A 22,811-nucleotide genomic window follows, 5' to 3' on the forward strand; every position below is an offset into this window, starting at 1 on the left:
TAATATTGAAGACTTTATTTCTATGGAAATGTTTCTATTTTAAAAAAATCTCATTACACATGCATACATAATATATTGCAAAGCAGAATCCAAATAACTGTTTATTAAGTAATTGATTTAAATTAAGGAAGTTACACATACCCATGAAGGTCAGCAGAAATGTAAAAAAAAAGAAAATTCAGATCTACTAAAGTTAGCAGCTTAAAAAGTAATGGAAGCTCCACAACCAATGTAGCAAGGAATGGGTGAGGGGTTAGGTCACAAAGCTAGGTGACTTTGTGTTGATTTATTTAAGTTGGTCTCTCGCCACCTCTTTTAAATAGATACAATTAAAAATTCAAACAAAGTGGGAAAAAATAGGTCTTCATCCTACCTGAATTTAATATTTAATTTATATGAACCACACTTTAGATATGAGCTCATACTTTGCTTTCAGTGGATCATAGTGAGGTATTACTTACTTGGAGCACAAGATCTCAAGAATTGGTCCTTTTTTCCTTAAAATATTTTTGTACTCTTGATTTATACATTAGCATTCTCTGGCCCTCAACGGAGTTAATCAAATTATTCATTGTAAAAAATAATTTTGAGGCAAATGTGCTTCTCTTATTATCACTCAGACATGAGCCAGTTCTCTTCTAGTATTCATAAAAATTTACTAAGTAGTTCATGCAGCTAAATACCATCTTTTGTGTTCTTTATTGATTGTACTCTTCAGATGCTTAATAATCTCTCAATTTGATGTGTTCTTAATAATACAAAACTGATGTTACTTTTTCATTCTGGTTTGATGTAATGTAGCACTTGCCTTGCATTTTTTAAGTATACTGCTATTATTAGGCTGACCTAATAATATGAGTATTCCTTTCAATTCCTATACAAACTATTAGACAAAGCTGTTGTACTGAAACTTTGAAGCATTTTAATTGTGTTAATAATATGGATTAAATGATCTAATTGATTTAAATAATACAAATTAAATAAGATCCAAAAGAAAAGTGGTAAAGTATGCTATCTCAATTCACAGAAATGTTAAAAATCTTTATACTTAAGAAATTTGACATTTTTTCATTCCATCTGTTAGGATAGCCTAAAAAGCAACTTTTAAAAAATAGGAGTATCAAAGGTGTTCAGCAAGATTTAAATCAAAGCCCTGATTCTTCATTTTTCTGTTGATGGTATTATTGCTCACGGCAATAGTTCTGATATGGTATTGCCATTGGTATTGCCACTAATTTTCTCAACAGATTTTACTGATGGATGCCATTTTCTGAAAAATTTACTATTCTGTTATGAAACTAAAAATTGTGTTCATAAATCCCAAAGATTTATTCTGTTTTTCATCACAGCTCAGTTATCATGTGATCTTTCAATGTATGACACTTACTTTCTGAAAGTTTTTTTATTTTTTTAGAAAAGCCCATGGCATGAAATATGTTTTATTACATTTTGATATGTAGAATTGCATCCAGAATAATTAAGAATCTCAGTGCCAGCATTAAAGATGCTTGGAATCTTTCTGTTCCAGGCCTTCATACAAAAAAAGTCACAATGTCAAAAGACTTACTTAGCATTCAGCATTGTTATCAGAAAAGCTCTAGATAGTTTATTGCATGTTGATTGCATTGATTATAGCTTGAGGCATTGGTAGCATAAAGAGAGTGTCATTAATTAGTCAGAGTGCTTGATTCGCTTTTATGTTTTAAGGAGATAAACTAGCTTCTCGAAGTTCACCCCAGAAATATTCTTTATTCAATCAAAATAAAAACACAATAAATGGGAACACAGGCCACAGTCTGCATTTCTAAAGTGTTAATTGCTGATTTTCTCCATGATGGGCTCTTTACTTTTAGGCAAGGTCAACAAATTTTCTCAGAATTTTGGTGTTGTTTTTTTTTTTTTTTTCAAATTACCATATACACTCTGTCCCACACACCAATATGCTTTAGTTGCTTCCTTAAAAGTATCTGCAGATTTCATTGTGAAAAAGTCTGTATTGACTGCAAGACTACAGCATCTATCAGAATTACAGTGTAAGCTCATGTTTCAGAGGTTTATCAAACAACTATAAATATTTACTCTCTGCTGCAGCTTGACCAAGAAGATTTCAGCACACATAAGCTTTCTTTTTTTAAATTTTAAATTTTATGAAGTATTGTCTTAGACATTGCTAACTGACATGTGGAAGTGATAAGCCAGTTTTTAATATATATTGTGTAAAACCTTAGAAGTAATATTATGTCAATAATGGATCCTTAATATTGCACTGGTTTATGTACTTTTCTTGGTGGTTAAAGCTATTCATTTCTCTTGGACAGTGGGAGGAAAAAAGAAAACATAAACTGATTCCAGACTATTTTAATAGGAAATAATAAGCTTACCATGCACCTCCTTTGCCTCAGTCATAAGTACATACAATTCTACCTCCCTTTAGAACCATTGAAATCCTTAGCTCTTATACTCACACCTGCTAGAAAAAATAATAGTTCTTCAACTGAGCCAGGTGCCTCATAATAAATATAAAGGTGAAAACGAACAACTTCCATACAGCAGAATTAACTCAAATAATTGAATAAAAAAAATAAGGGACAAAATCATACAAATAATCACCCATCTTTGATTACTCAGACATATCTTTCAGGAAGACTTTGCAGAGATGAGACTTTAAACTGAAATTTGTAAATTTCCTGAGTAATAAGAACCATAAATTTAAGAGAGATACTGGTTTGATGGCACATGATTACCAAACTCCCTCCATGTTCTATAAATGAGTTATCTTTCTTTTCCCTTGGAAATAGTTGCCTTATTGTCTTTTCTTCCTTCATACTAACATCCTGTCCTCTCTCCTCATCCTCTGCTCTCCAGGTACAAATTCCTTTTTTTTTTTTTTTTCTTTTTTTAGAAATGATCTGATACGTATTTTTTATGAAAAACATGGATCTGTAAACTCTTCTGTTTTGTGCCAGACTTGTAGAACTTCATGTATGCTCTAAAGCTTTACTTTTCTAACATTTGTTAGTCTGACTGAGTTAATTCTCTTTACCAGCAATCACCATCTTTCCTCTGTCCTTGCACAACCGTAGCTTCAGCAGTCTTCCCAGCAGAAATACGCTAGTCCTTCTCTGTGTCTCAAACATCACCATCTTTAAGTTGTAATGAACTGGGAAAAAAGGGTAGCTTGGGAAGCGGAGATGTAGATTAGCACTAATAGTTCTGCCTTGCCTTACCTAAAATTGTTGCAGTTTCTCAAAGAGGTTGCCTTTACTGACTTTATGCTTCAGTACAATTGTAGAGAATTGGGTAAGTGCTAAAGCTTAGTGCTCCCTCACTGCTTGCTGTGAGCATGTTCAGATATTAGTGTTTAGCTTCATGTTGGCAGAGTACAAGGCAGCAAAAAACACACATGCAAGTGGCAGAAATGAATAAATACTACCACGCAACTGAATATCATATGCATGTACTTAACTGTTATTCCTGGAAGCTTTTGAAATTTTGCTGCAAATGAATAGTCTTTGGGTGAATTCAGGGAATGCAAAAATGGCAAGCAATGACATAGAGAGCTAATAATGAGGTGTCTAGGCAAGGATATTGCTGTGTGGATTAGTTGTACCAGTTCTCACTGGCATTGGCTGAACAGCAGGGAAGGATAGGTTGTGAAGTTGGCCATATATGTGGAAATAGAATGATGGTATAAAAAAAAGATTGAACTATGTTTTTTACATATTGAAATGATGGAAAAATCAATATCTCTTCCTTTAAATCTGCTATACTACTTGCTGGATTTCTACACCAGCAGTTCTGTTTCCTGAGGCAGAAAATTAGTTTTTTCCATTTTGACTGCAAACAGATAGGTGGTTGTCCCCTGATTCACCCCAGATTATGTGTACATGCCAGCAGGAGATGATGTGGAATCAATAACAAGTCCAGAAGTAAGAGAAAATCTAACAATAAACAAAAAACAAAAAAAGGCATATTTTAGCAATTACAGCACATGACTGAGCCTTGCCAGATTTCTCTGTCAGAAACACATCTTACATGAGATCATCAAGGCTTTTCAGAAAGTAGATGTACATTACCTGTTTACTTGGTGTTGGACAATTGATACAGTCTGGCAATGTAAAGAAATCTGTCAAGCTTTGGGAAAATTCAGCCTTTCTAGAGGAATCTGCTGATGGTGAAGTTACTTTCGTAGCCCTAGCAAATCTTCCCAGCTTCTAGTACAAGTTTGCATGTAAAGTGTTCTTGTGCCAGCTGTTGGAACAACCATGGCCAGACATAAATTAAATCAATCCCAAACTAATTTACTCTGTAGAGCTGCACTGTTCCCACCAGCATGAAGCAAACATAGGAGCATTTGAAGACTCCTTTTCCAATCTACATCCCTTCCCTTGCAATGAAAAAGGTTGGTCAAAAAGGATGGATCTGCTTCTATTGATATAAGATGTTTTACTGAAGTTCTTCGAAATCTGTTCAAAATGTTAAATCTCAATCATTCAGTTCCACAGTTAGTTCTATGGAGGCTTTAATGTGTTAAAAACACTTAACTGTCGAACAAGAGAGATGGGAACATAGTGAAACATCAGCAAAGCAGTGTACAGAGATCAGTTTCTTCTATGACAAGAATTGTGAGACGTGGTCAACTACACAAGGATTGCCTGAACTTTGTGACTTGGATGTGTCCTTCCAGGGCTGTTTCTCTCATTGGCAGTATAAAATGAATGAAATCTCATACATGTGTTTCCTATCCCGTTTTTTAGTGAAAAAGTCAGCAGTTCAGTTCGCAATAAAAAAGCAATAGCAATAACAAAATAACAATAAAAAGGACTGCTCTGTTTTCCTTTCTTTGAGCCATAGCAATCAAAGACAGTGTATCATAAAGTGGCGTATGTGAAATGAACATTGAACTTTGCATCAATGTATGATAATGGGAAAATCATTTTTAAAAGCTATCACAAAGTAGTGTTCAGCAGAGGCATAAATTGCCTATTAAATTAAATAGGTGAAGAAGTTCCATATTCCCTTCTCTGTGATAAAGATTCCACCAAAACCTTTTTCTTCACAGAAGTAAAACAGACCTGTGATAGCTGTGATGAGATGAGTCCTGTCTTCTGGTCAGCAAATAAAACCATGTTGTGCTCGATAACAATTTTTTTATTTACAGCATATAACAAATTTTATAAAAATAATAAATTGTTCTAAACAAATATTTATAATGTGTTTACAGAGGTTGTTTTTTTGATATCAACAACTATTTTTAATAATATTCTGATTCAATCCAGTATTTCCTTCTTAGAAAACACTGGGAAGCTGTTAGAATGTTATTCTTAGCTTTGATCATTAATTCCATCCCTTTATTAAAAAATTTAAAAGTGAAAATGAACTGCAAAGAGTACATTATTTTATACAAATCAGCTTTCCCACAGTTCACGAGCACTGAGTTGGCATCACACTGTTCATGGCATGCATCTCATCTCTATGCTCAGCTCTCACTCATGGACCACCCAGACTCAGAAAGTTATATAGCACTTGCTCACCCTATATAAGGCAGCTCCAAACAGTGGACAAACACAGCTCTTACGATTGCCACTAAAGCTTTTTCTCTAGGGATGGTAAGGATTTTCAATCACATGGACCCCTACAGTCTCTCATCAAACACAGGTGGCTTCTCCCAAGTCTGTTCCTCAGACAAGGACTCCCCTGAGTCCCATAGGCTTGCAGGGCACAGCTCTGTGGATCACACCTCATGTACAGCATTGGCTGGCAAAGCAATAGCAGCTGAAATCTGCAAAGCAAGCCTGCCTTGGAACACAGGTTTTCGTTGTGAAAAGGTGAAAATGCTAAAGAACAAAGCCTTAACTTTTTTAATTGTATTAGCTATAAACTAAATTTTTATAATAATAAAATCCAGCTTTGTTTTGTTTCATCACACATGACAACTTGTGGTTTCCTCTGAAAGTTTTCTAAAAATCAAATTATTCCAACAAATGGGATCACAATCTGTGCTTTTAGGAGTGATATTTTGATTTGTGTTTTTCAGAGACTGGTTGAACGTGTTCAGTCCCCCTCTCACTCCTGCAAGCCAAAAACTGGATGAGCACACTAAATCTTCAGCAAATCAGAGTATTCCAGGTAGGTTTATGAAGACAATGAAAAGGACCTGGATAGGACAACATTTATAAATGCTGTTTCTGTAGCACTGGTTCTGTTTTCCAGTAGTTTTTTTTTATACTGCTACATTTTGGGTTCAGAGTTATTATTCTCAGTGCAAGCTAGCAGAGTTTTCCATACAGTATTATTTGCCTCTGATAAAAGAATAACTTACGTAGTCACAGTTTCCTAACATTCTGGTTAGATATAGATTAACCTCATTAAAAATGCATCTTATTTGTTTAAAATAAGGAATTGATGATAGTGTGGATGGCAAACCTATGAAAGAAAGAATGCAAAAACTAAAATTCATATTCAGAAGAACAACTTGGGTTCTGTATATAATACTTCCATTACGAAGAAAAAATACAAATTTATCTTTAAATGAAATCTCAAGCATGGTTTCTTAAGTAAAGATTGCTGAGTCACTACCTCAGGTGTTATAGATTTCATTTATAATGGCAGTTGCTTAGAGAATAGTGAAGAACTTTGCTGAAATTGGAAAGTCAACAGCAATAGAATAAAACATATATCCTGTTGTGGTGTGTTTTTTTCAAACACCCTTTTTTCTTCTTTGTTGTGTTAGATACCTACTTTTTTTTTCACGTCCAGGGAATTCAATGTGAAATCTCATAAATCTGACCTGTGTATTTTGACTGCTTAAGGATGAAGATGTCTTAGTGATTTACTGCCTGAAATAGATCATGGCCCTCAAATCGGGAATCTTTTTGTAGATGTGTGTTTGTAATTGTTTATGACAGCAAAACAGAATTTTGCTGTCAGGAAGGAACCTTGCTTTGAAGAATCAAATAATATGTTTTGTTAAGGGTCCTAAGTAAGCCAAAGAGAATTGGACAGTAATCCTTGAGTTAAAGGTGTGTCGGATATAAATTTGTGAAAGGTCTCTGAGAATGTTTTGATGTTAGTATTATGAAATCCTAGACATGCTGCAGTAAAGCTTGAATCCCTGAAAATTTTAAAAATAGGGTGATTATCTTTAGAAAGCTAGTATATATATATATATATATATGTATAGATACCCCTGGGAAGATGTTGGAATTGTCCTGTTAATTCACATGAGGAATTCCAAATTGTTTTGTAAATTGTTCCTAAACTTGTTTTTCTTTATACTGAAATATTTTAAATGATATGTCTGCTATGGCACATTTAGAGAACTTAAAATCTCTATATACCATAGCTTTTTATTTTGGCTTTTTATTTTTGCACCTTCATTGAATCTAATTAAATTTTGGCTCATGTATATGTATGATATTTGTAGTTTTTATAACTTCATGGAGATTTTTTTTCTATTTTCAAATATTCAAAATACCTGCTGTCGTGGTTGAAATGATCAAGCTTCATTTCCCCAAGAAGTTGGAGGAAATAAGAGAGAACAATAAAGCAATTCTTTTACCTTTCCTCCCCACACAGAACAGTTTGGATTTTTTTTCTGAACTACTAGAAACCCTTCCCTACTGAAGTAACAGAGAAGATCCATAAATGGTCTTAGCACCTGTGGGAGGGGGAGATATGACTGACAAATTAAGGGGTTTACCCATACAATACACAGCATCTTCAAGAAACTTTTTGGATTGTTTATAGTCCTTTAAAAATGTTGTCCTTCTGCTGTATTGACAGCAAATTGGCATACATTTTTTCACATAAAAGATACAGTCAAGTTTAACACAAACCTTTGGATGTAATATGGTGCTATGTGAAAACATGGTGCCATGTAATACACACATATCAGATTAGATTAGGCTGTGAATTTTCCTAGATCTCTTGGTTTAAAAAAAGACTTGATGGACCATGGTAACTAGATGTTTTGCAGTATTATTTTTGAAAGAGATGCTAAAAAAGGTCTTATCTTGTTATACGTCTCTAACACTTCAGAAAAAATGTGGGGGGTTTTCTTAATCACTTCACTTGAGGTTAAGTATTTGTGTGACAAAAGAACTGCTTTATTGCTTACACTTGAGTACCAGATTAACAAACTGAATGCTCAAATTCATTCCAGGAAATTCTGATACCCTAATTATATGTATTTTTAATATCACATTGAAAAATAAGTTACTTCTCATGTTGGCAAGTGACTTTAGTGTCACAAGATTTTGTGTGTGTGTGTGCAGTTTTCCAGTGTACCAAGTATCACAGTGTAACACAAGTATATTTATGAGTACTGAAAATCTGCACTAAGGCATAGTGTATCTGAGATGTCCATTTTAAAATTATCCTCAAGGAAAAGTATTGTGTATTTCCAAAAATTCTTTAATTCTTGTATTTTAGAAAAAAAAAAAAAAATCTTTAGTTTGAGGCAAAATTTTGGGGAAAAGGTAATTAATTTCTGAAAAAAATGTATTGAGTTCCTTTCTTAATAGTAACACCATCCATAATACATAGTTAAATGGGAGGATGTAATGAGAAGTAGTCTTGTGTTTGACATGTTTCACAAAATAATCAAGAGCAAAATCTAAACTGATAAATATGATAAATTTTAATAGATTTTTCCTTTGTTGGACATGGATGTTCCCAACTCATAGAAAATGTCATTTACCTTTAGATAACAAGTCACACAAGAAAGTTTCCACAGTAAGTGACAAAGGCAGAGTCATAAATTCTCTGAAACTTACCTCATTGTATCTTGTTATTTGTCTAAAGATAGTGCTGCAGGAACCACAGCACTTAACAGACTTCTTTCTGGGACTACAGCTGTTGACAATATTCATATGGTAACCCGGCAGTACATAATTACAGTATAGATTTGAGCACTGTAGTTCAATGGTCAGGGATCATCTCAGAGAAAATATTAGCACTGTTCTCTTCAGCATCCCTTTTCCTGACAGATGATTCTGAGCAACTGACCTACACCAGGGTGTGATTATGATTCCCATATCTTAGAGTGAGATTTCCTACCAACCATTTCCTAATATTAAAGGCTAGAATACAAGAAAAAAAATGTATTTCTGTGAAACAGGCAGCTATTTATTTTAGTTCTTCAGACTGGTGACTGTGTAAACACTTTGTGTTAACATAGTCCAAATAACAACACATTTATCTGTATGTTTGTTCCAATGCTCAGAAAAAGCTGCTGCCTGCCTCAATTCCTTGATATCCAGGTTTATACAGGTAGAGAAAAATCCTTTCTCTATAAAAACAATAGCTCCATGATTTCAGTGGGGCAGCATATCATTTTTAGACAGGTTTTCAGAGGTACAGTCTTCAGTCTTATTTCAGCTCAAGTGAAGAAAAAAATACTCATCCCTTTATAATGTATATCATAGACTTTGGCAAGTTTTCATTTAAAATCAAGTTATTTTCTAGCTTTAACAGCTGCAGAAAATACTGTTTAATTTTACAGTGATTTAAGAACAAAAGCTTCCACTTTGCTTTCACTATGACATTCAAATTAAACTGCCAAGAGGTTTTTTCATGCAATCCTGAGCCGCTTCAGCCCCAAAAGAATGGATGGTGGCAGAGCGTCAGAAGCTAGGGAAATGTTCTTTGAAATGCACTTGTTTGTCGGTTAGTTTGGCCCTTGGTTTTGAGGAGAAGCATAGACAAGGAAACGCAAAATAATAAATGTATGAATTCAGTGGCAATAACAAAATGGTTTCAGGTGAAAATGTAAAGCTCTGTGAGGGAACGATGCATGAACACCATTTGCTTGTTTACCATCATGTGAAATGTAGGAAAAGATGTTTCGTTCCCCCAAACTGTCTGCACTGAATCATTTTTCCCAAGAGCAACATCCATCAAAGTATCTCAGTTAACCTTTTTTAGCTTGCCAGGCCTGGTGATGGACCAACAGCAAGGAGGGCAACAAATGAGCTTTACCTTTTTACTTCTGGTTACAGCGAGAGCCAGTTTCTTTCTGACTGCATTTGTTCGTGCTATTGAGGAAACAATAATGAGATCTCTTCCCAAACAATAAAGCACATACTTCTTCTGTATGCATTAAATGCACCAACCTACTTTCTGGTCTCTAGATAATGTAACTAACCCATATATCGTTGTGTGATCCTGCCTGTAAATAGATTTTGCGTGTTGTGAAACTGCCGCCGTTAGCATAACAGGCCATTACTTATTATGAAGTGTTAGAGCATACAAAGCATTCATTTGTATTAGCAGTCTGAGAACGAGATGAACATTTATGATGGAATTCCAGATACAGATTGCGTTCAGCTATGATTTCCTGTCGTATATAAAGCATCTATAATAAAAATCTGTCTGGCTTGATCAGTGTATTTTAGGCTAACAATTCATTTCTACCTAAACCTTTTATAACCTAAAAACATTCTTGGATTCTACACAGCTTTAGACAGTTTTTTATTCAGGCAAATTTTTTATTGTCTGAAAAATCTTATTTTCTCTCCAATATTGCAGGCTTTGTTGTACAGATTTTTTATATCAGAAATTACACATTAAAATCCCATATGTTAAGAGTTAATTTACAAACTAAGAAACACATGAATACATTTTCTGAAAGTTTCAGGACTGTGTTATCTGAGATACCAGAACTTTGTTTTGTCACTGTAGTGAGCAGGTAAAGCAGAGGAAGACCCAATTCTTACCTATTCCCCTATGTTAAAAATAATTAACAGGAGACTTGTAAGTTGCAAAAATTTTGTCACTGTTTTCAAAATAATGGAATGCTGAAATATCAGGTTGTAATATAGTCAAATAGGGAGTTCATATTTTTGCCTGTAGTAAGACTGCTTTCTACTGTTCATTGATGCTTAAAAGGCAGTATTTCCTTTTACAGATATGAATTACTGCTAAATTTTCATACGTAGAATTCTGTACTGTTTCTCAGTGGGTAAAAACCAACTGAGTGAAATCAATGGGGAAACTTTCATCATCTTAAAAAAGAATGCACTTGGTGTGTATTAACTTAGTGTAACTGAAAGCAATGTTCAGTCATTTTCCTGAACTGAAAATTTATTTTCACATTCTGATCTTAATTTCCAGAGACTCACCCTGGTTATCATCTTTCTCCAATGAAAAAGATTTTATGACATTCTAATGTTGTTAAGCAATATGATAAAAACACCCTAGGAACTACAATACTTGCAGGTTCTATAGAAGGTAGTTTTCAACTGCACTTTTTAGTTCTACAGTTGGTTTGTTATGAGCAGGTAGGATGCTATACTACCTTGCTCTACATAGAGAGTTTTTCTTTATTTTAATTTTAAGACATCTTTATTTATGACTAGCAAGCCTCATCTGAAAATACGAATTGGAGTATATGCCTTTACATGCATGGTTAAATGTGCTATCTCAGGATAACACTGTGTATCTTCTTTTAGTCTTCCTTTTTCTTTTATTATGCTTCCTGCAATGAAAGAGCTCATTGTCAAAGAAAAGTCAATATGAGCACGTTTATTGCAACAATATTGACTTTGCTGTAAGTTTGTTAGACTTATTTGTCACACGATTTCTTCCTCAACCTGTTTAAGAACAATTAATGAAATATACTTAACTACCTAAATGTAACATGTAAAACAAGCAATAATAAATACCCTGTAAATGCTACACAGTATGCTAAACACTTTTCAATGCAGTCACTGTGAGACCAACATGTTAAACAAGAATATTTCAGATGAAGATTCCTGTGCTGCTTAATTTTCTGGGTTTCCATATAGAATGTTCTAATACACAGTTTGATTCTTACAGGCCTTAAGTATAGATTGACTGTCTTTCTTGTTCTGAAGTGAACATAGAGAAAAATATCACTTAAGAATACCTTGACACACTATCAGTAAAGGTACTTTTGATGAACAGCTCTCTTGGACTTTGTATGGTCCAGTTGTTAAGCAAACTCTGAATGACATCATTTCACCTCAACTAAAGACAAGTCTTCAGAAATGTATGTTAAAAAAAAAAAAAAAAAAGTGAATTGCAGTTATCTTGAAGGTAACAATTCAAAAGTCAAAAGATTATACAATTTAAAGAGAAATTCTGTCACATCTGATAGAAAGGTATTTCCATGTTGTTTTTCAAAGTGAATGAAAGTAATTTATTCTTACTTTTTACACTTCACACAGGTGAAGATGACCTCAATGCTGAAGAAGACGAGGAAGTCTTAACTCTTTTGTATGATCCATGTCTGAACTGTTACTTTGACCCAAATTCTGGGAAGTACTATGAATTGGCATAGTCAGATCATGAGATACATTATTTTATAGTCAGAATGGGTTTATCTTTTAACTGTTTGTAAAGTGTGACTGAGCTGTATAATTTATCATGTAACTTAAAACATGAATTAACAAATAGTTTTGCAAACAAATGAATATATTATGTAAATAGTGTCTTATTTTTATAGTTTCACATTAAGTTGTAATGCAGTGGAAAATCATATTACATAAAAGTTCCTTGTGGCTAAGACATTTATTTGTTAGTCTGATTTATTTCCAATACTCAAAGGTTCTACATGGGAACAAATGAAATTGAATCAAGAGCTTTTGTGATGTTCATCTGTAAATTATGGTTTTACTCAAATAAAATATTTTTTTTTCATTACTTGCTTACCGGAAAATTTTAATTGATTCCAAGCTATCTTACCCTTTGTACTGTTAAAATACACAATGCATTGTTCAAAGGCATCTATTTCATAAGTTCCCTCCCTCCCTTTAGTCAATGGAAAAAAAAGCAGTATTTCCCTCATCTTCGAGAAATTCCCTACTATTGTGTATTACAGTAACGAGATGATGTCAAAGCTGTAGGGTGTTACAATGTGTACGGTACAGTGCACTGTAAGGTGTGTACACAGGCAGTTTGTAAATCTAGACCACAACAGGGTAAATACAGCAGGCCCTGAGATTACCAGCTGCTATCTACTTTACTGCTGTAATTTAACATAGCCCTGAAGAAGAGCAATGAGTGATTGTTTCAACACTCACAAATTGGAGCCTTGTTCCATGTAAAGTAAGAAGATGTGTATATGATTCATATGTGAAGCTGTGCTCAGTGTACAGGTGTGTTTTTTTTCTGTTATATCTTGCAATAAAAGAAGATAATTTATTTATCTTGTCTGTATTGGCTTTCAGTGCAGTTTTCAGTGAAGGCCCCAAACTTCAAGGCCCAAAGTTCCAACATAGAGATTTAAATTGCCTCCGTCACGGTGTGATTGTTTTCTGTTGTACATATAATATTCCTGTTGAGCATAAGGAAAGATTATAGAGATAAATCAGACCATACGTAGCCATTGCAAGTCAAATCAGCACCTGAAACTGAATAAAAAACTGTGCATGCAGATGTGTCAAGCTTTGTCTGCTCAAGAAAACAGTTAACCTGATGCTGATGCTTCTGCAGTGCCGTGGTTGTTATTTGGCTCCAAGCAGTGCCCAGCCCCAAAGCAGGGGAGATTCTGCAACGCTGAGCAAAGGAACTCACCACCAATGACCCCCAACCAACGAGACACTTGCTCAAGGGGTAAATAAATCTAAACAAAGCTGTAATGGAGTTGAGCTAGTCGAGCAGCTTTGGAGTCCACCAGCTCAGTACATCACAGTTTCATAGAGACAGTTAAAGGAGATGTCAACATCACATGGCCCAAATGATCTATAGACATTGCTCGAAGTTTCTATTTGATTATATCCAGTGCTGTTCCACAGTAATCATTTGCAAGTTGATTACGCAGTGAATTTTTAAGAATAATGTATTCGAATGTCATAAAGTGAGCTTAGTAAGCTCACTGGCAAGTGATTTAAAATGTTATGTCTGTAAATTATTTGTAATTATGGATGCCAGTTAATGAATATCCTAGAATCAATTGGAAATGCAGTTGTTAATAGTGGCTTGGCATAAGATCAGATTGTGTATTTGGCTTCCGTGGCAGGTACAAACATATCATCACAAATTGATTCGAGTAGCACTGAAATCCACAGGAAGACAGATACTGTGTGGAGATAATTTACTTACCCTGCCTTAGCCTGCTTCTCCCAGAAAGATTTGTATCTGTTCTTGCTAATGCCATAATCAGTTTAAAAGTTCAATGAAATCATAATTTTGCCCTTCAAAAATCAGATCCTAGCTTGTGCGTGCTTGTACACATCTAACTGCTTTCTGTTTACCATCATGTAGTGATCAGGACCGTGTTCTCTGTATTTGAGGCAAGGGCTATTTAAAATGTATTGTTAATTTTCCTTTCACAGCCCCATGTCTCGCAGGAATGATTGGATGTGCTACAGCACCACTGTGAATCCAGACTGGGTCACTGATGCTTCTGAGATAACAGCTCACTTTGCAAATAAATAAGTCTTTCAGAGTGTCTGCAAGCTGGTGTGTGCTATGTAAGAGTCAGAAGTCTGCAAAGGGCCAATGGATGGTCTGCCAGTGACTTGGGGTAGACATGCTTGTCCTGGCTTCACAGCAGGCAGTCACTGATGTGTCACATGTAGCAGTCTGTAAACGGACATCCAGAGCTTGGACAGAAGAGAGCCCTTGGCAACTTCACACTCTCACCCCTACCTTTAGTGGGATAAGGAGGCAGGCAGGTAGCAAAACTAAGTTTGGGGCAAGCCTGTTTTTCCAGGCAGGTTCACAGCAAGTCCAAATACGCTGTGTTTTCCTGTCATTAGCAAGGTAGCATTTTACAGGTAAGTCCTGTTTTTCAAAATCAGCAGTTTGGGATCCTTGCCCTTTGCATTCTAGGTAGCAGCTTTATGTCTTCAACATCCATGGGGACTGATTGCCCTGATGCTGTGAGCAACATCTGTGAGTAGAGCAGCATGGAAGGCTTAGCTACAAGGGCTGCAAGTTTGGCTCCCAATGTTTTTCGTAATCATCATCCTGGGAACCTAGAACTAAAGTGCTGCTGGTACACACATATGCTTTTCTTCAGCCAATTTCTCAAGGCCAGCATTTATGGCAAGTTACAAAGAGCACATATATTTGCTCCTAGCGGTCGTGTGTAGTGGTGTTAGTCCAAGAGACCCACATTGTTCCCACTAGGGTGTGCTTTCAAACAGGTAAAAAAACATGTGTCTGGGTGAACAGTTCCAGGTTAAAAAAACTGCAGGCATTTGTGTCTACAGACCAAGCACAGTTATGATTGTTGAGAGCAGAAATTTTGAAATGCAATAAATTTTAATAAGGCTTCATTAATGTTTCCTAGATGAGCATTGAAAGAGGAATTGAAAATAGATTGCTGAACCTGCTGGACCCAGAGGGTCGCAGGTGAAGCAATCATCCCTCAGGCCTCGTTGTTCCCCACTCGTGGCAGGTGAGGCAGACAGCTCTGCTTCATTTCCAGCTGCTGCAAACAAACCTCCTTCCAGTCAATCAGCTTTCAGAAAGTTCAGGAAAACGAAGAAACCTTTAAAGCACTTTCCAGTCACATCCCAGAGCTATGTGTTCTGTCCCTCTGAACAATTGCCCCTTTTCCTCTCATTCTTTTTGCCTTAGGCCCATCTATGCTTTCAAGGATTTCTCCAAAGCCTGCCCAAATATCCTGGTTTCAGCCCTTAGGTTGCCGTGGGCTACAGTGGCAATGAGGCATGGGGAACAGACAGCATGGGCCCTGTGAGATCTGGCACGTTCTCCTCCGAGCAGCTGCTAGCACCTTGTAATCTCCAGTCTTGCAGAACTGTCCTCTGTTGAACCTGGGTGCTGAGTGTACACATTGGCCTCATTATGCCGAACAGAGAACACACTCTGTCCTAAGGAGCTCGCAGTAGGACACCAGCCTTGATTTTTTCCCCTCTGCTGCTGTGGTTACTAGGTAAGAAGACATGAGAAGTAATTCTTTATTATTCACATATCCTTCAGCTATCAAACACCCCATTTAGGAGCGCATCCTCTAAACTTTGGGTCAAATGGCAAGATTGCACAGGCTGAAAACTCCATGAAAATCATTTTGCATAATATTCACATTTCACATTCAATTTTTTTCCATGGTATTTCTTTATATTAGAAAAGAGCTTATTTTTAAGCAATGGACTATGGGTAAAATGAAAAGACAATCCAGTCTCTCTTTTCTGTGTGGTATTGCTGATAATCACCACTTTTCTCATGGTTACTATAGTAACTTGGCATCCTTAGCTGCCACCTTTTTTGGCACTTTGAAAAAAAAAACTATTTAAATTCAGTTCCCTGATACACTGAAAGCTTGGCTTCATGATACCCATGGGAGTGTGTAAGTGTAACAACAATACCTGTCATTTGTTCTTATTTGGTGTTTAACTTGCTTGTTAGCAGCTGTACAGGCAGGTCTCACTGTGATGTTCCCGGATCCTGCTGCAGGCATTATAACCAGCGAAAATGCTAACACCCTGGGTGAGACCCCAGAAACAGCCCTGAGCTGCCGTGGGGTCACAGGCTGCAGCCTGCCGTGTGAAGGCCTGTGCAGGATTTTGCTCTCATCGTACCACTCTAAAAGTAGTTCTGTTTCCAAGCTTGACAGCTTTCAAGTGGAAAAATTATCTGTGTTAAGGTTGTTTTCCTAGTTTTGTTCAAATGTGGCCCAGATAGGTCCCTCTGCCCATGCAGGCCCTGTGCTAGCACCTCCAGGCCACCAGTCTCGGTGGCTGCAGAGGCGCTGACCAGTTTGCTGAAGGCTGAGCAACTGGTGATCCATCACTGCAGCTGTGGCTTCTCCAGCAGATCTCAGGCTCCTTATCTTTGTTATCATGTTCTTCTCCCTGTTATAATGCTCTTTTCCAGGAGTTTTGAAGAGCACACAGGTTTGAAAGGCATGTGGATGAAAAAAAAAAAAAAAAGGAAAAAAAAAAAAAAAAAAAAAAAACAGAAGAAAAATCCTATTGAGCTGTTGTTAACTGAAAGCCCTCACTTCCGCAGTGTGGCTGGAGTGCTCCTGGGGACAGTCAATGCCTTCGTCCCACTCCTCACAGACATCCTCCCCTGCCAGAGGAAAGATCCTGGTGTGCTGATAGCGGGGCTTCTGCTCCAACCAGGGGCAGCCGCAGTTATATGTTCCCATAAATCAAACCAGCCAGGCTCCTCATACAACTGCTACTGCACGGGTAATGCCAGTGGACTTCTAACAGCGCTTACATTACACTGCTTAGGTTTTTATCTATTATAAAGTTTGTTATGGGTGATTGTGCATTTTATCTGTATGGGAGACCAAAAAAGCTTAGGTCACAGAAATTACAAGTGTAGTCTTAGAGCACTGCATATTTATTAGGCCATCTGCTGCTGCCGTGCTAAAGGCGAAAGCCTTCGTGCAGGCAATCTATTCAGAGCTACTGTTTTACCACCTGATGTGGAAAAAAAAAAAAAAAAAAAAAAAAAAGCAGCTCTGGGTGCATTTATTATTGTGCTGAGTAATTTTCTAATAAATTCATACAGTTCAGGAAGCATCCCATGCAGGAGTTTGGCTGCTGATCTCTTGTGGGAGCCTGTGAGGGGTCTGCGAGGAGGAATCCTGAAGTGTCGATGGGTTTATTGTGCTGGACACATGGTAGCACTGAGTTTTGTTATCCCAGCCCTGGATAAATAGATTTGGGCTAGTGGGTCTGGCAGGTGTTCACCCCAGCTCCAAGCTTCCAGCCCTGTTCTCCTGCTTTCAGGTGTGAATCCCTGTGAGCAGGGACAGGACACAAGGCTAGGCCTTACGCTGCACCCTGGGGCCTCTCCACGCTACACCACAGGAATCCAACACTGTTTAACAGCAGGGGTCCAGACAGCTATTGCTACTTAAGGGTCTGTAATTATCTGGGCTGAATGTTTGCACTGGGGGTCACCCAATTAGGGTCACCCACCATTGAGGGTCATCCCGACCACTCACACTGCCTGCACAATATTTAGCACAAGCTATAAATCCTCACATGTCAATAGAGGGAAATGTCTGATCAGCCTGTGAGGCGTTCAGAGGACTTGTCTTTTACTGACATCTTCTGTCAACTTCCAGACTGTGTGCCAAGGCAGCAGGAGCCAGGTGCTCACAAGAGGACTATGTTGGCTCACATCACCCCACTGCTCACCTCCAGGGTCCCCTGCGAGCCACACATGCACTGACAGAGGCACTGGTACCTGCTCAGGGCTGGCTATTGCTTGTGTGCTGAGCTTGCTGAATGTGAGAGTGGGAACACTTTGGCACTGTTAGAAGTTAACGATGCATTGTTAAAATGGGAAAGAGACTTCCACAGGCAAGTTTATAGCCAGAGTCGTCAAACTGAGCCATAGGAAGCAGTGTGAGGCTGCTCCGAGCACCACTGTGGAAGTCCCAGTGCCACAAGGATGCAGGGCTGGCAGGCCTGGCCTGGCCCCATCCACATCTCCCTTGAAATTCCCAAGGAAATTTTCCAAGGAAATAAGGATGGTGGTGCCAGTTTATGAATTTGCTTTCCCCTGCTGGTGCCTCCAGCTCTGCAGTCTCTCTCAGCTGCAAACTCAGTGCCCTGGGATTAAAATGTACAGCAGTGTGACACCTTCTGGACCACACTGATGTGAACTGACAAGGCCCCTTAACAATGAAGGATTTCACAGAAAATCTTCGGGCACTAATTCAGGATCGGGGCTCCCTTTCCATTGCAGTGGCTGTGCAATGCCACTAGAAAACCTTGACTGAATTACAGCCTTTTACACTTCCAAGACATCTTTTTCTCTCTCTGCAACAAGGCTTTATTTTGACTCAATCGTGAACATAAAAAGCGTAAGAGATACAATCACACTTAGTGATAGATTTGTTTTCTTTGGGAAAATGTGCGACATTTGGATGCTAGGAAAATAGCTATTAATTTGGAGGTTATTTCAAAGCTAATGGATAATTATCATTCTGCAGAGATGTTTTTCCAATGAAGAGTTTCGTTTGCTGAACGTTCCCTTTCCATTTGCAGTGCTGCTGTTTCCTTTCCCCTGTGTTAACACGTTGCTATTCAGAATGAATGGCTTTGCTTTTGGCTTGAAATTTTTCTTCCATATTTTTGACAATTGTTTTTTATGTCTCGCATAAATCACTGTAACACATGATAAAGCCAAGTGCATTCAAAGCCTGTGAATATTTAAGTTAGTTTCTCCTTCGTGCAATAGCCCATAACCATATTTTAAAGCAGTTACAGTCTTTCATCAAGCACATATATTGGCATTTTTTTGTAACTGGATTCCTGAACACACTCTAACAACTCTTAAACAGCTCTCACGGACTATCATGTAAATCCTTCTTAATTCACAGTTTATTGACCACAGTGGTTCTGGATGAGCATCTGGTGCCACCCTCCCTCCCATGGGCACACCACCACCTGCTACCATGTCTCCATGGAAATTCCCAAAGTTCCCCTTGAAAAACCAATGTGCGTGCTGCAGTCCTTCACCGCATCTGTAGGAAAACCAAGCGGGGCGGTCACAGGGTCTGCAGAAAGTTGAGAAATGCTTCATAGGCAGCAGGCAGGGTTGGCTCATTCCAGGCAGAACCACAGGGCAGAGGGGCTCTGGCACTCTGTGCACAGCTTGGGGACATGGAGGTGACACATGGGGACACCTGTGGCTGTAACTATACCTGCAAACCCCCTGGGTGTCCCAAAGTAACAACCCAGGGCACCATTTATTCACCATAGTCAGTGTAGGAGGCAGGGGGTTCTTCTTCTTTCCTGGGCTGATTTATGACCTGTTTGCTTGGATGCCTCACCCACGTTGCTAATGCTGTAATTAAACTTTGTTAAAGTGCTCGGGACCCCCTTGGGTGTGTGATGTAACTCCCCCATTGCCCAGCTGATGCTTATTACATATAGTTGAAAACAAAGAGTGATGAGGAAGGCTGTCAGGCAGGCTTGGCTGTAACAGATAACTACTTAGCAGGCAGATGCCTAGTTCTAAATCAGATTGTGTATTAAAAGTGGAAATTGCTGAGATTGGTGTTTACCTATGAAACCAAAATTACTTCGTGAAGAAAATAATTATAGACACCAAGTGCCTGAAAAAACAGTTGCGAGCCTTTATTAAACGGTTGAGCTGGAGATGCTGCTGTGACGTGCAGCAGCAGCATGGGGCAGCTGGGCAGGATCCTGGTGGCAGCAGCACACAGCTCCGGCCAGCCCTGATGGTGAGGCAGTGGCACCACTGCCGTCTGTCTGTCCGCCAGGGCTGCCAGATCCTGCCTGGCCAGGAGCTGGCACAAGCAGTGTGCAGGCTGTGAAACGTGAATTGCAGCTCAAAACTGATCTGAGCCCCTTGTACAGAAACTGCAGGTGTAGCCTGATTGCAGGTAGGTGCCTGGATTAATGGAATATTTCTCTCTCTGTTCCTTGCATTTACACATATAGAAAAATGTATTTTTTCCTTCCTCCCATCTTGGCCTCTCAGTGGACTTTTTGGTGTTTGCACACTATTGAGTATTTCAAGCTGCACCCTTCTTTCTTCTGGTGCATTACAACGCCTTTCGAGTTTAAGAAGACCTAGGAGATGGTAAACCCCATGAAGTAATAATAAATCAATTGAAACATAGCACAAGGGAGAAATATAATTGCCAGAAAACGGCTGATGACTTCAGGGAATTAGTGGGAGAAAACATGAAAATTATATTAATACCATTTGTTCATTGCCTATACCAAGGCATCAGCCGCTCTAATGAAGGGGTGCTTAGGCACAGCACTCACCAGCAGGCACCGTGCCGATTTTGGAGCAGCACCTTCCTTGGCTTTAAAGCTCAGTGCTGGCTCTGCCATACAGGGGCACGTCCAGGGCTTTCATAAGGCTGCGTCCCAAGCCCTTGTCCTTCTGTAGAGAATCATCTCAGTTCGAATACTTCAGGATAAGTCCAACTATCAACCTGACCTACTGAGTCTCATCGCTAAGCCATGTCCCCAGACAAATACCCTCCTCGCTGCAACCTCCTTTCAGGTGTGCAGCAAAACTCTTGGCAAAACACAAACTGTGGAAAAAGAGCAGGCAGCAGGAAAACTTTCCACCCTCTAAGACCATAATGCTTGAAATTTTGGTGTATTTTCTCTGTAAGGCTGGGGCTAGGGCTGTTTGGCTCCTCCATCAGAAAGAAAAGCAGCACTGGCCTCACTCATCAAATCCCTCAGCGTACTTGTCTTAGCCCAGAGTAAAGGCTAAACAAACACATCTAAACAACTGAAAAGCACGTCAACATTCAACTTCAAAATAAAATGCAGTGAAGTGTGAAATTATACCTTTTATTCCATAAATCTCCAGCAACCGGCACAGCTCTATAACTTGTATCACACTTTAATACTGGCAGAGTTTAACACACCATGCAAACCCCATAAAGTAATTACATTTCATCTCAACAAAGAAACAGAATCCCAGCTCATTCATCCCCCTCCATCTGAGAAAGGATTACAGACAATTCAGTGCATGTCGATTTTTCCTGACGATAAATCCAAAGCAGGTCACCAACGAAATGGTAATGTGGCTTCCCAAGGCAGCTGATTTACAGGGAAAAATAGAGATGTTATTTGGTGTCCTTCAAGGCAGTGTCACCCTGCCAAAGCCCCTTTGCTTTCTGAAACTTCTTGAGGTTTATCATCTACTTAAAAGAAGCTTAAAAACATAAACCTTACCTTCAATCGACCACTTCCACGCTTGGTAATTGCTGCTCTGTGGGCTGGTTATGTGTTTTGCACCGGGTCCTTATTCAGCTTTTAAAGAATTGCCTCGTTTTGTGATAAATGAGGCGATTTGAGGGATGATGACAGAACGCCAGCAGCGGGCACAGAAAGGTTCACATCCCATGGTGCCAGCCACCAGGTTCCAGGGGCTCAGCATGGCACCCCCATGGTGTCTGCACTTGCTGCTGCCCTGCCACAAGCCCAGCGGGACAAAGGAGGCTCTTCCCCACAAAGCACAAGGCACCATGGCCCCAAAGGCTTTCTGTTGCTCCCAAAGCTGTATGGGTTCACCAGCTCCAAACCCACAGCCACACGGACAGCCATGGGAATGGCTGTCCTGGTGGGACAGGCACAGGGAAACCTCACTGCTGCTCACTGCCAGCGTACGGGTGTTCTCCCTTACTCATTCCCAACCTCTGTGCATCAGTTTGTGCCTCCTACAGAGTTTATATACATGTATGTGCATCTCAGGCCCAGCCTTGCTTCTGACCCAAGCGGACCCTTACAATATGCTAAAGGTTGCATGGTGATGGGAACACAGCACAGACAAGCCCTTCCCAGCCTCCGGTGCTGTTGTATGAAGCTCAAGGAAGACGGTGCAGAAATAGCTTGCACAAGTGCTTCCATGTTTTTTCTGCTGATATACCTTGAGAATATAGCTCAGGTCCCAATTCAGCAAAGAAAGCAAAGACTTGACATGGTGTGTGCAAATTGCATTGCCATACCGGGGTCTTTTGTGCATGGAGAGGTGGGAGTGAAACCATCATTGCTGATGAGAGAGCGTGACAAGGGGCAGTAGCAGCAGAGAGGGTTCAGACATGCTCAGCACCACCTGAGCCCAGAGGGGGCTTGGTAGAGGACATGAAATTTGATGGGGAACTTTTGTATTAAAAGTTAGCAATCTTTCCAGGAGACCACAAGCATTAGAAGACCAAAAGGAGGCAAGAAAAAATCCTGCAAGGTGGGTGCTACTCAAGTTACATAGGGCAAAGAATTTCATAATATTATGATCAGTTAAGATAGAATCAACAAGAAAAAAAAAAAAAAAAAAAGAAAAAAGAAAAAAAAAAAGAAAAAAAAAAAAAAAAAGAAGAGAGAGAGAAGAAGAGGTCTAAGATGCCAAGAAATGTC

At 38.7% G+C, this 22,811-nt stretch overlaps 1 protein-coding gene across 3 annotated transcripts in view; it reads left to right on the plus strand.

Moving 5' to 3' along the window:
- CFAP20DC (CFAP20 domain containing) overlaps positions 1–12,565 on the plus strand; it is a 67,430-nt gene extending 54,865 nt beyond the window's left edge. For all 3 annotated transcript variants that reach the window (XM_082768567.1, XM_082768566.1, XM_082768568.1), the window contains 2 exons: positions 6,038–6,129; positions 12,192–12,565. In XM_082768567.1, coding sequence (XP_082624693.1) covers positions 6,038–6,129; positions 12,192–12,304 — 205 coding nt within the window. In that variant the 3' untranslated portion in view covers positions 12,305–12,565. The remainder of the gene's footprint in view (positions 1–6,037; positions 6,130–12,191) is intronic.
- Positions 12,566–22,811: the final 10,246 nt, after the last annotated feature.

This window comes from Aythya marila (assembly GCF_965140915.1).
Source record: "Aythya marila genome assembly, chromosome: 10".
Taxonomy (NCBI): Eukaryota; Metazoa; Chordata; class Aves; order Anseriformes; family Anatidae; genus Aythya; species Aythya marila.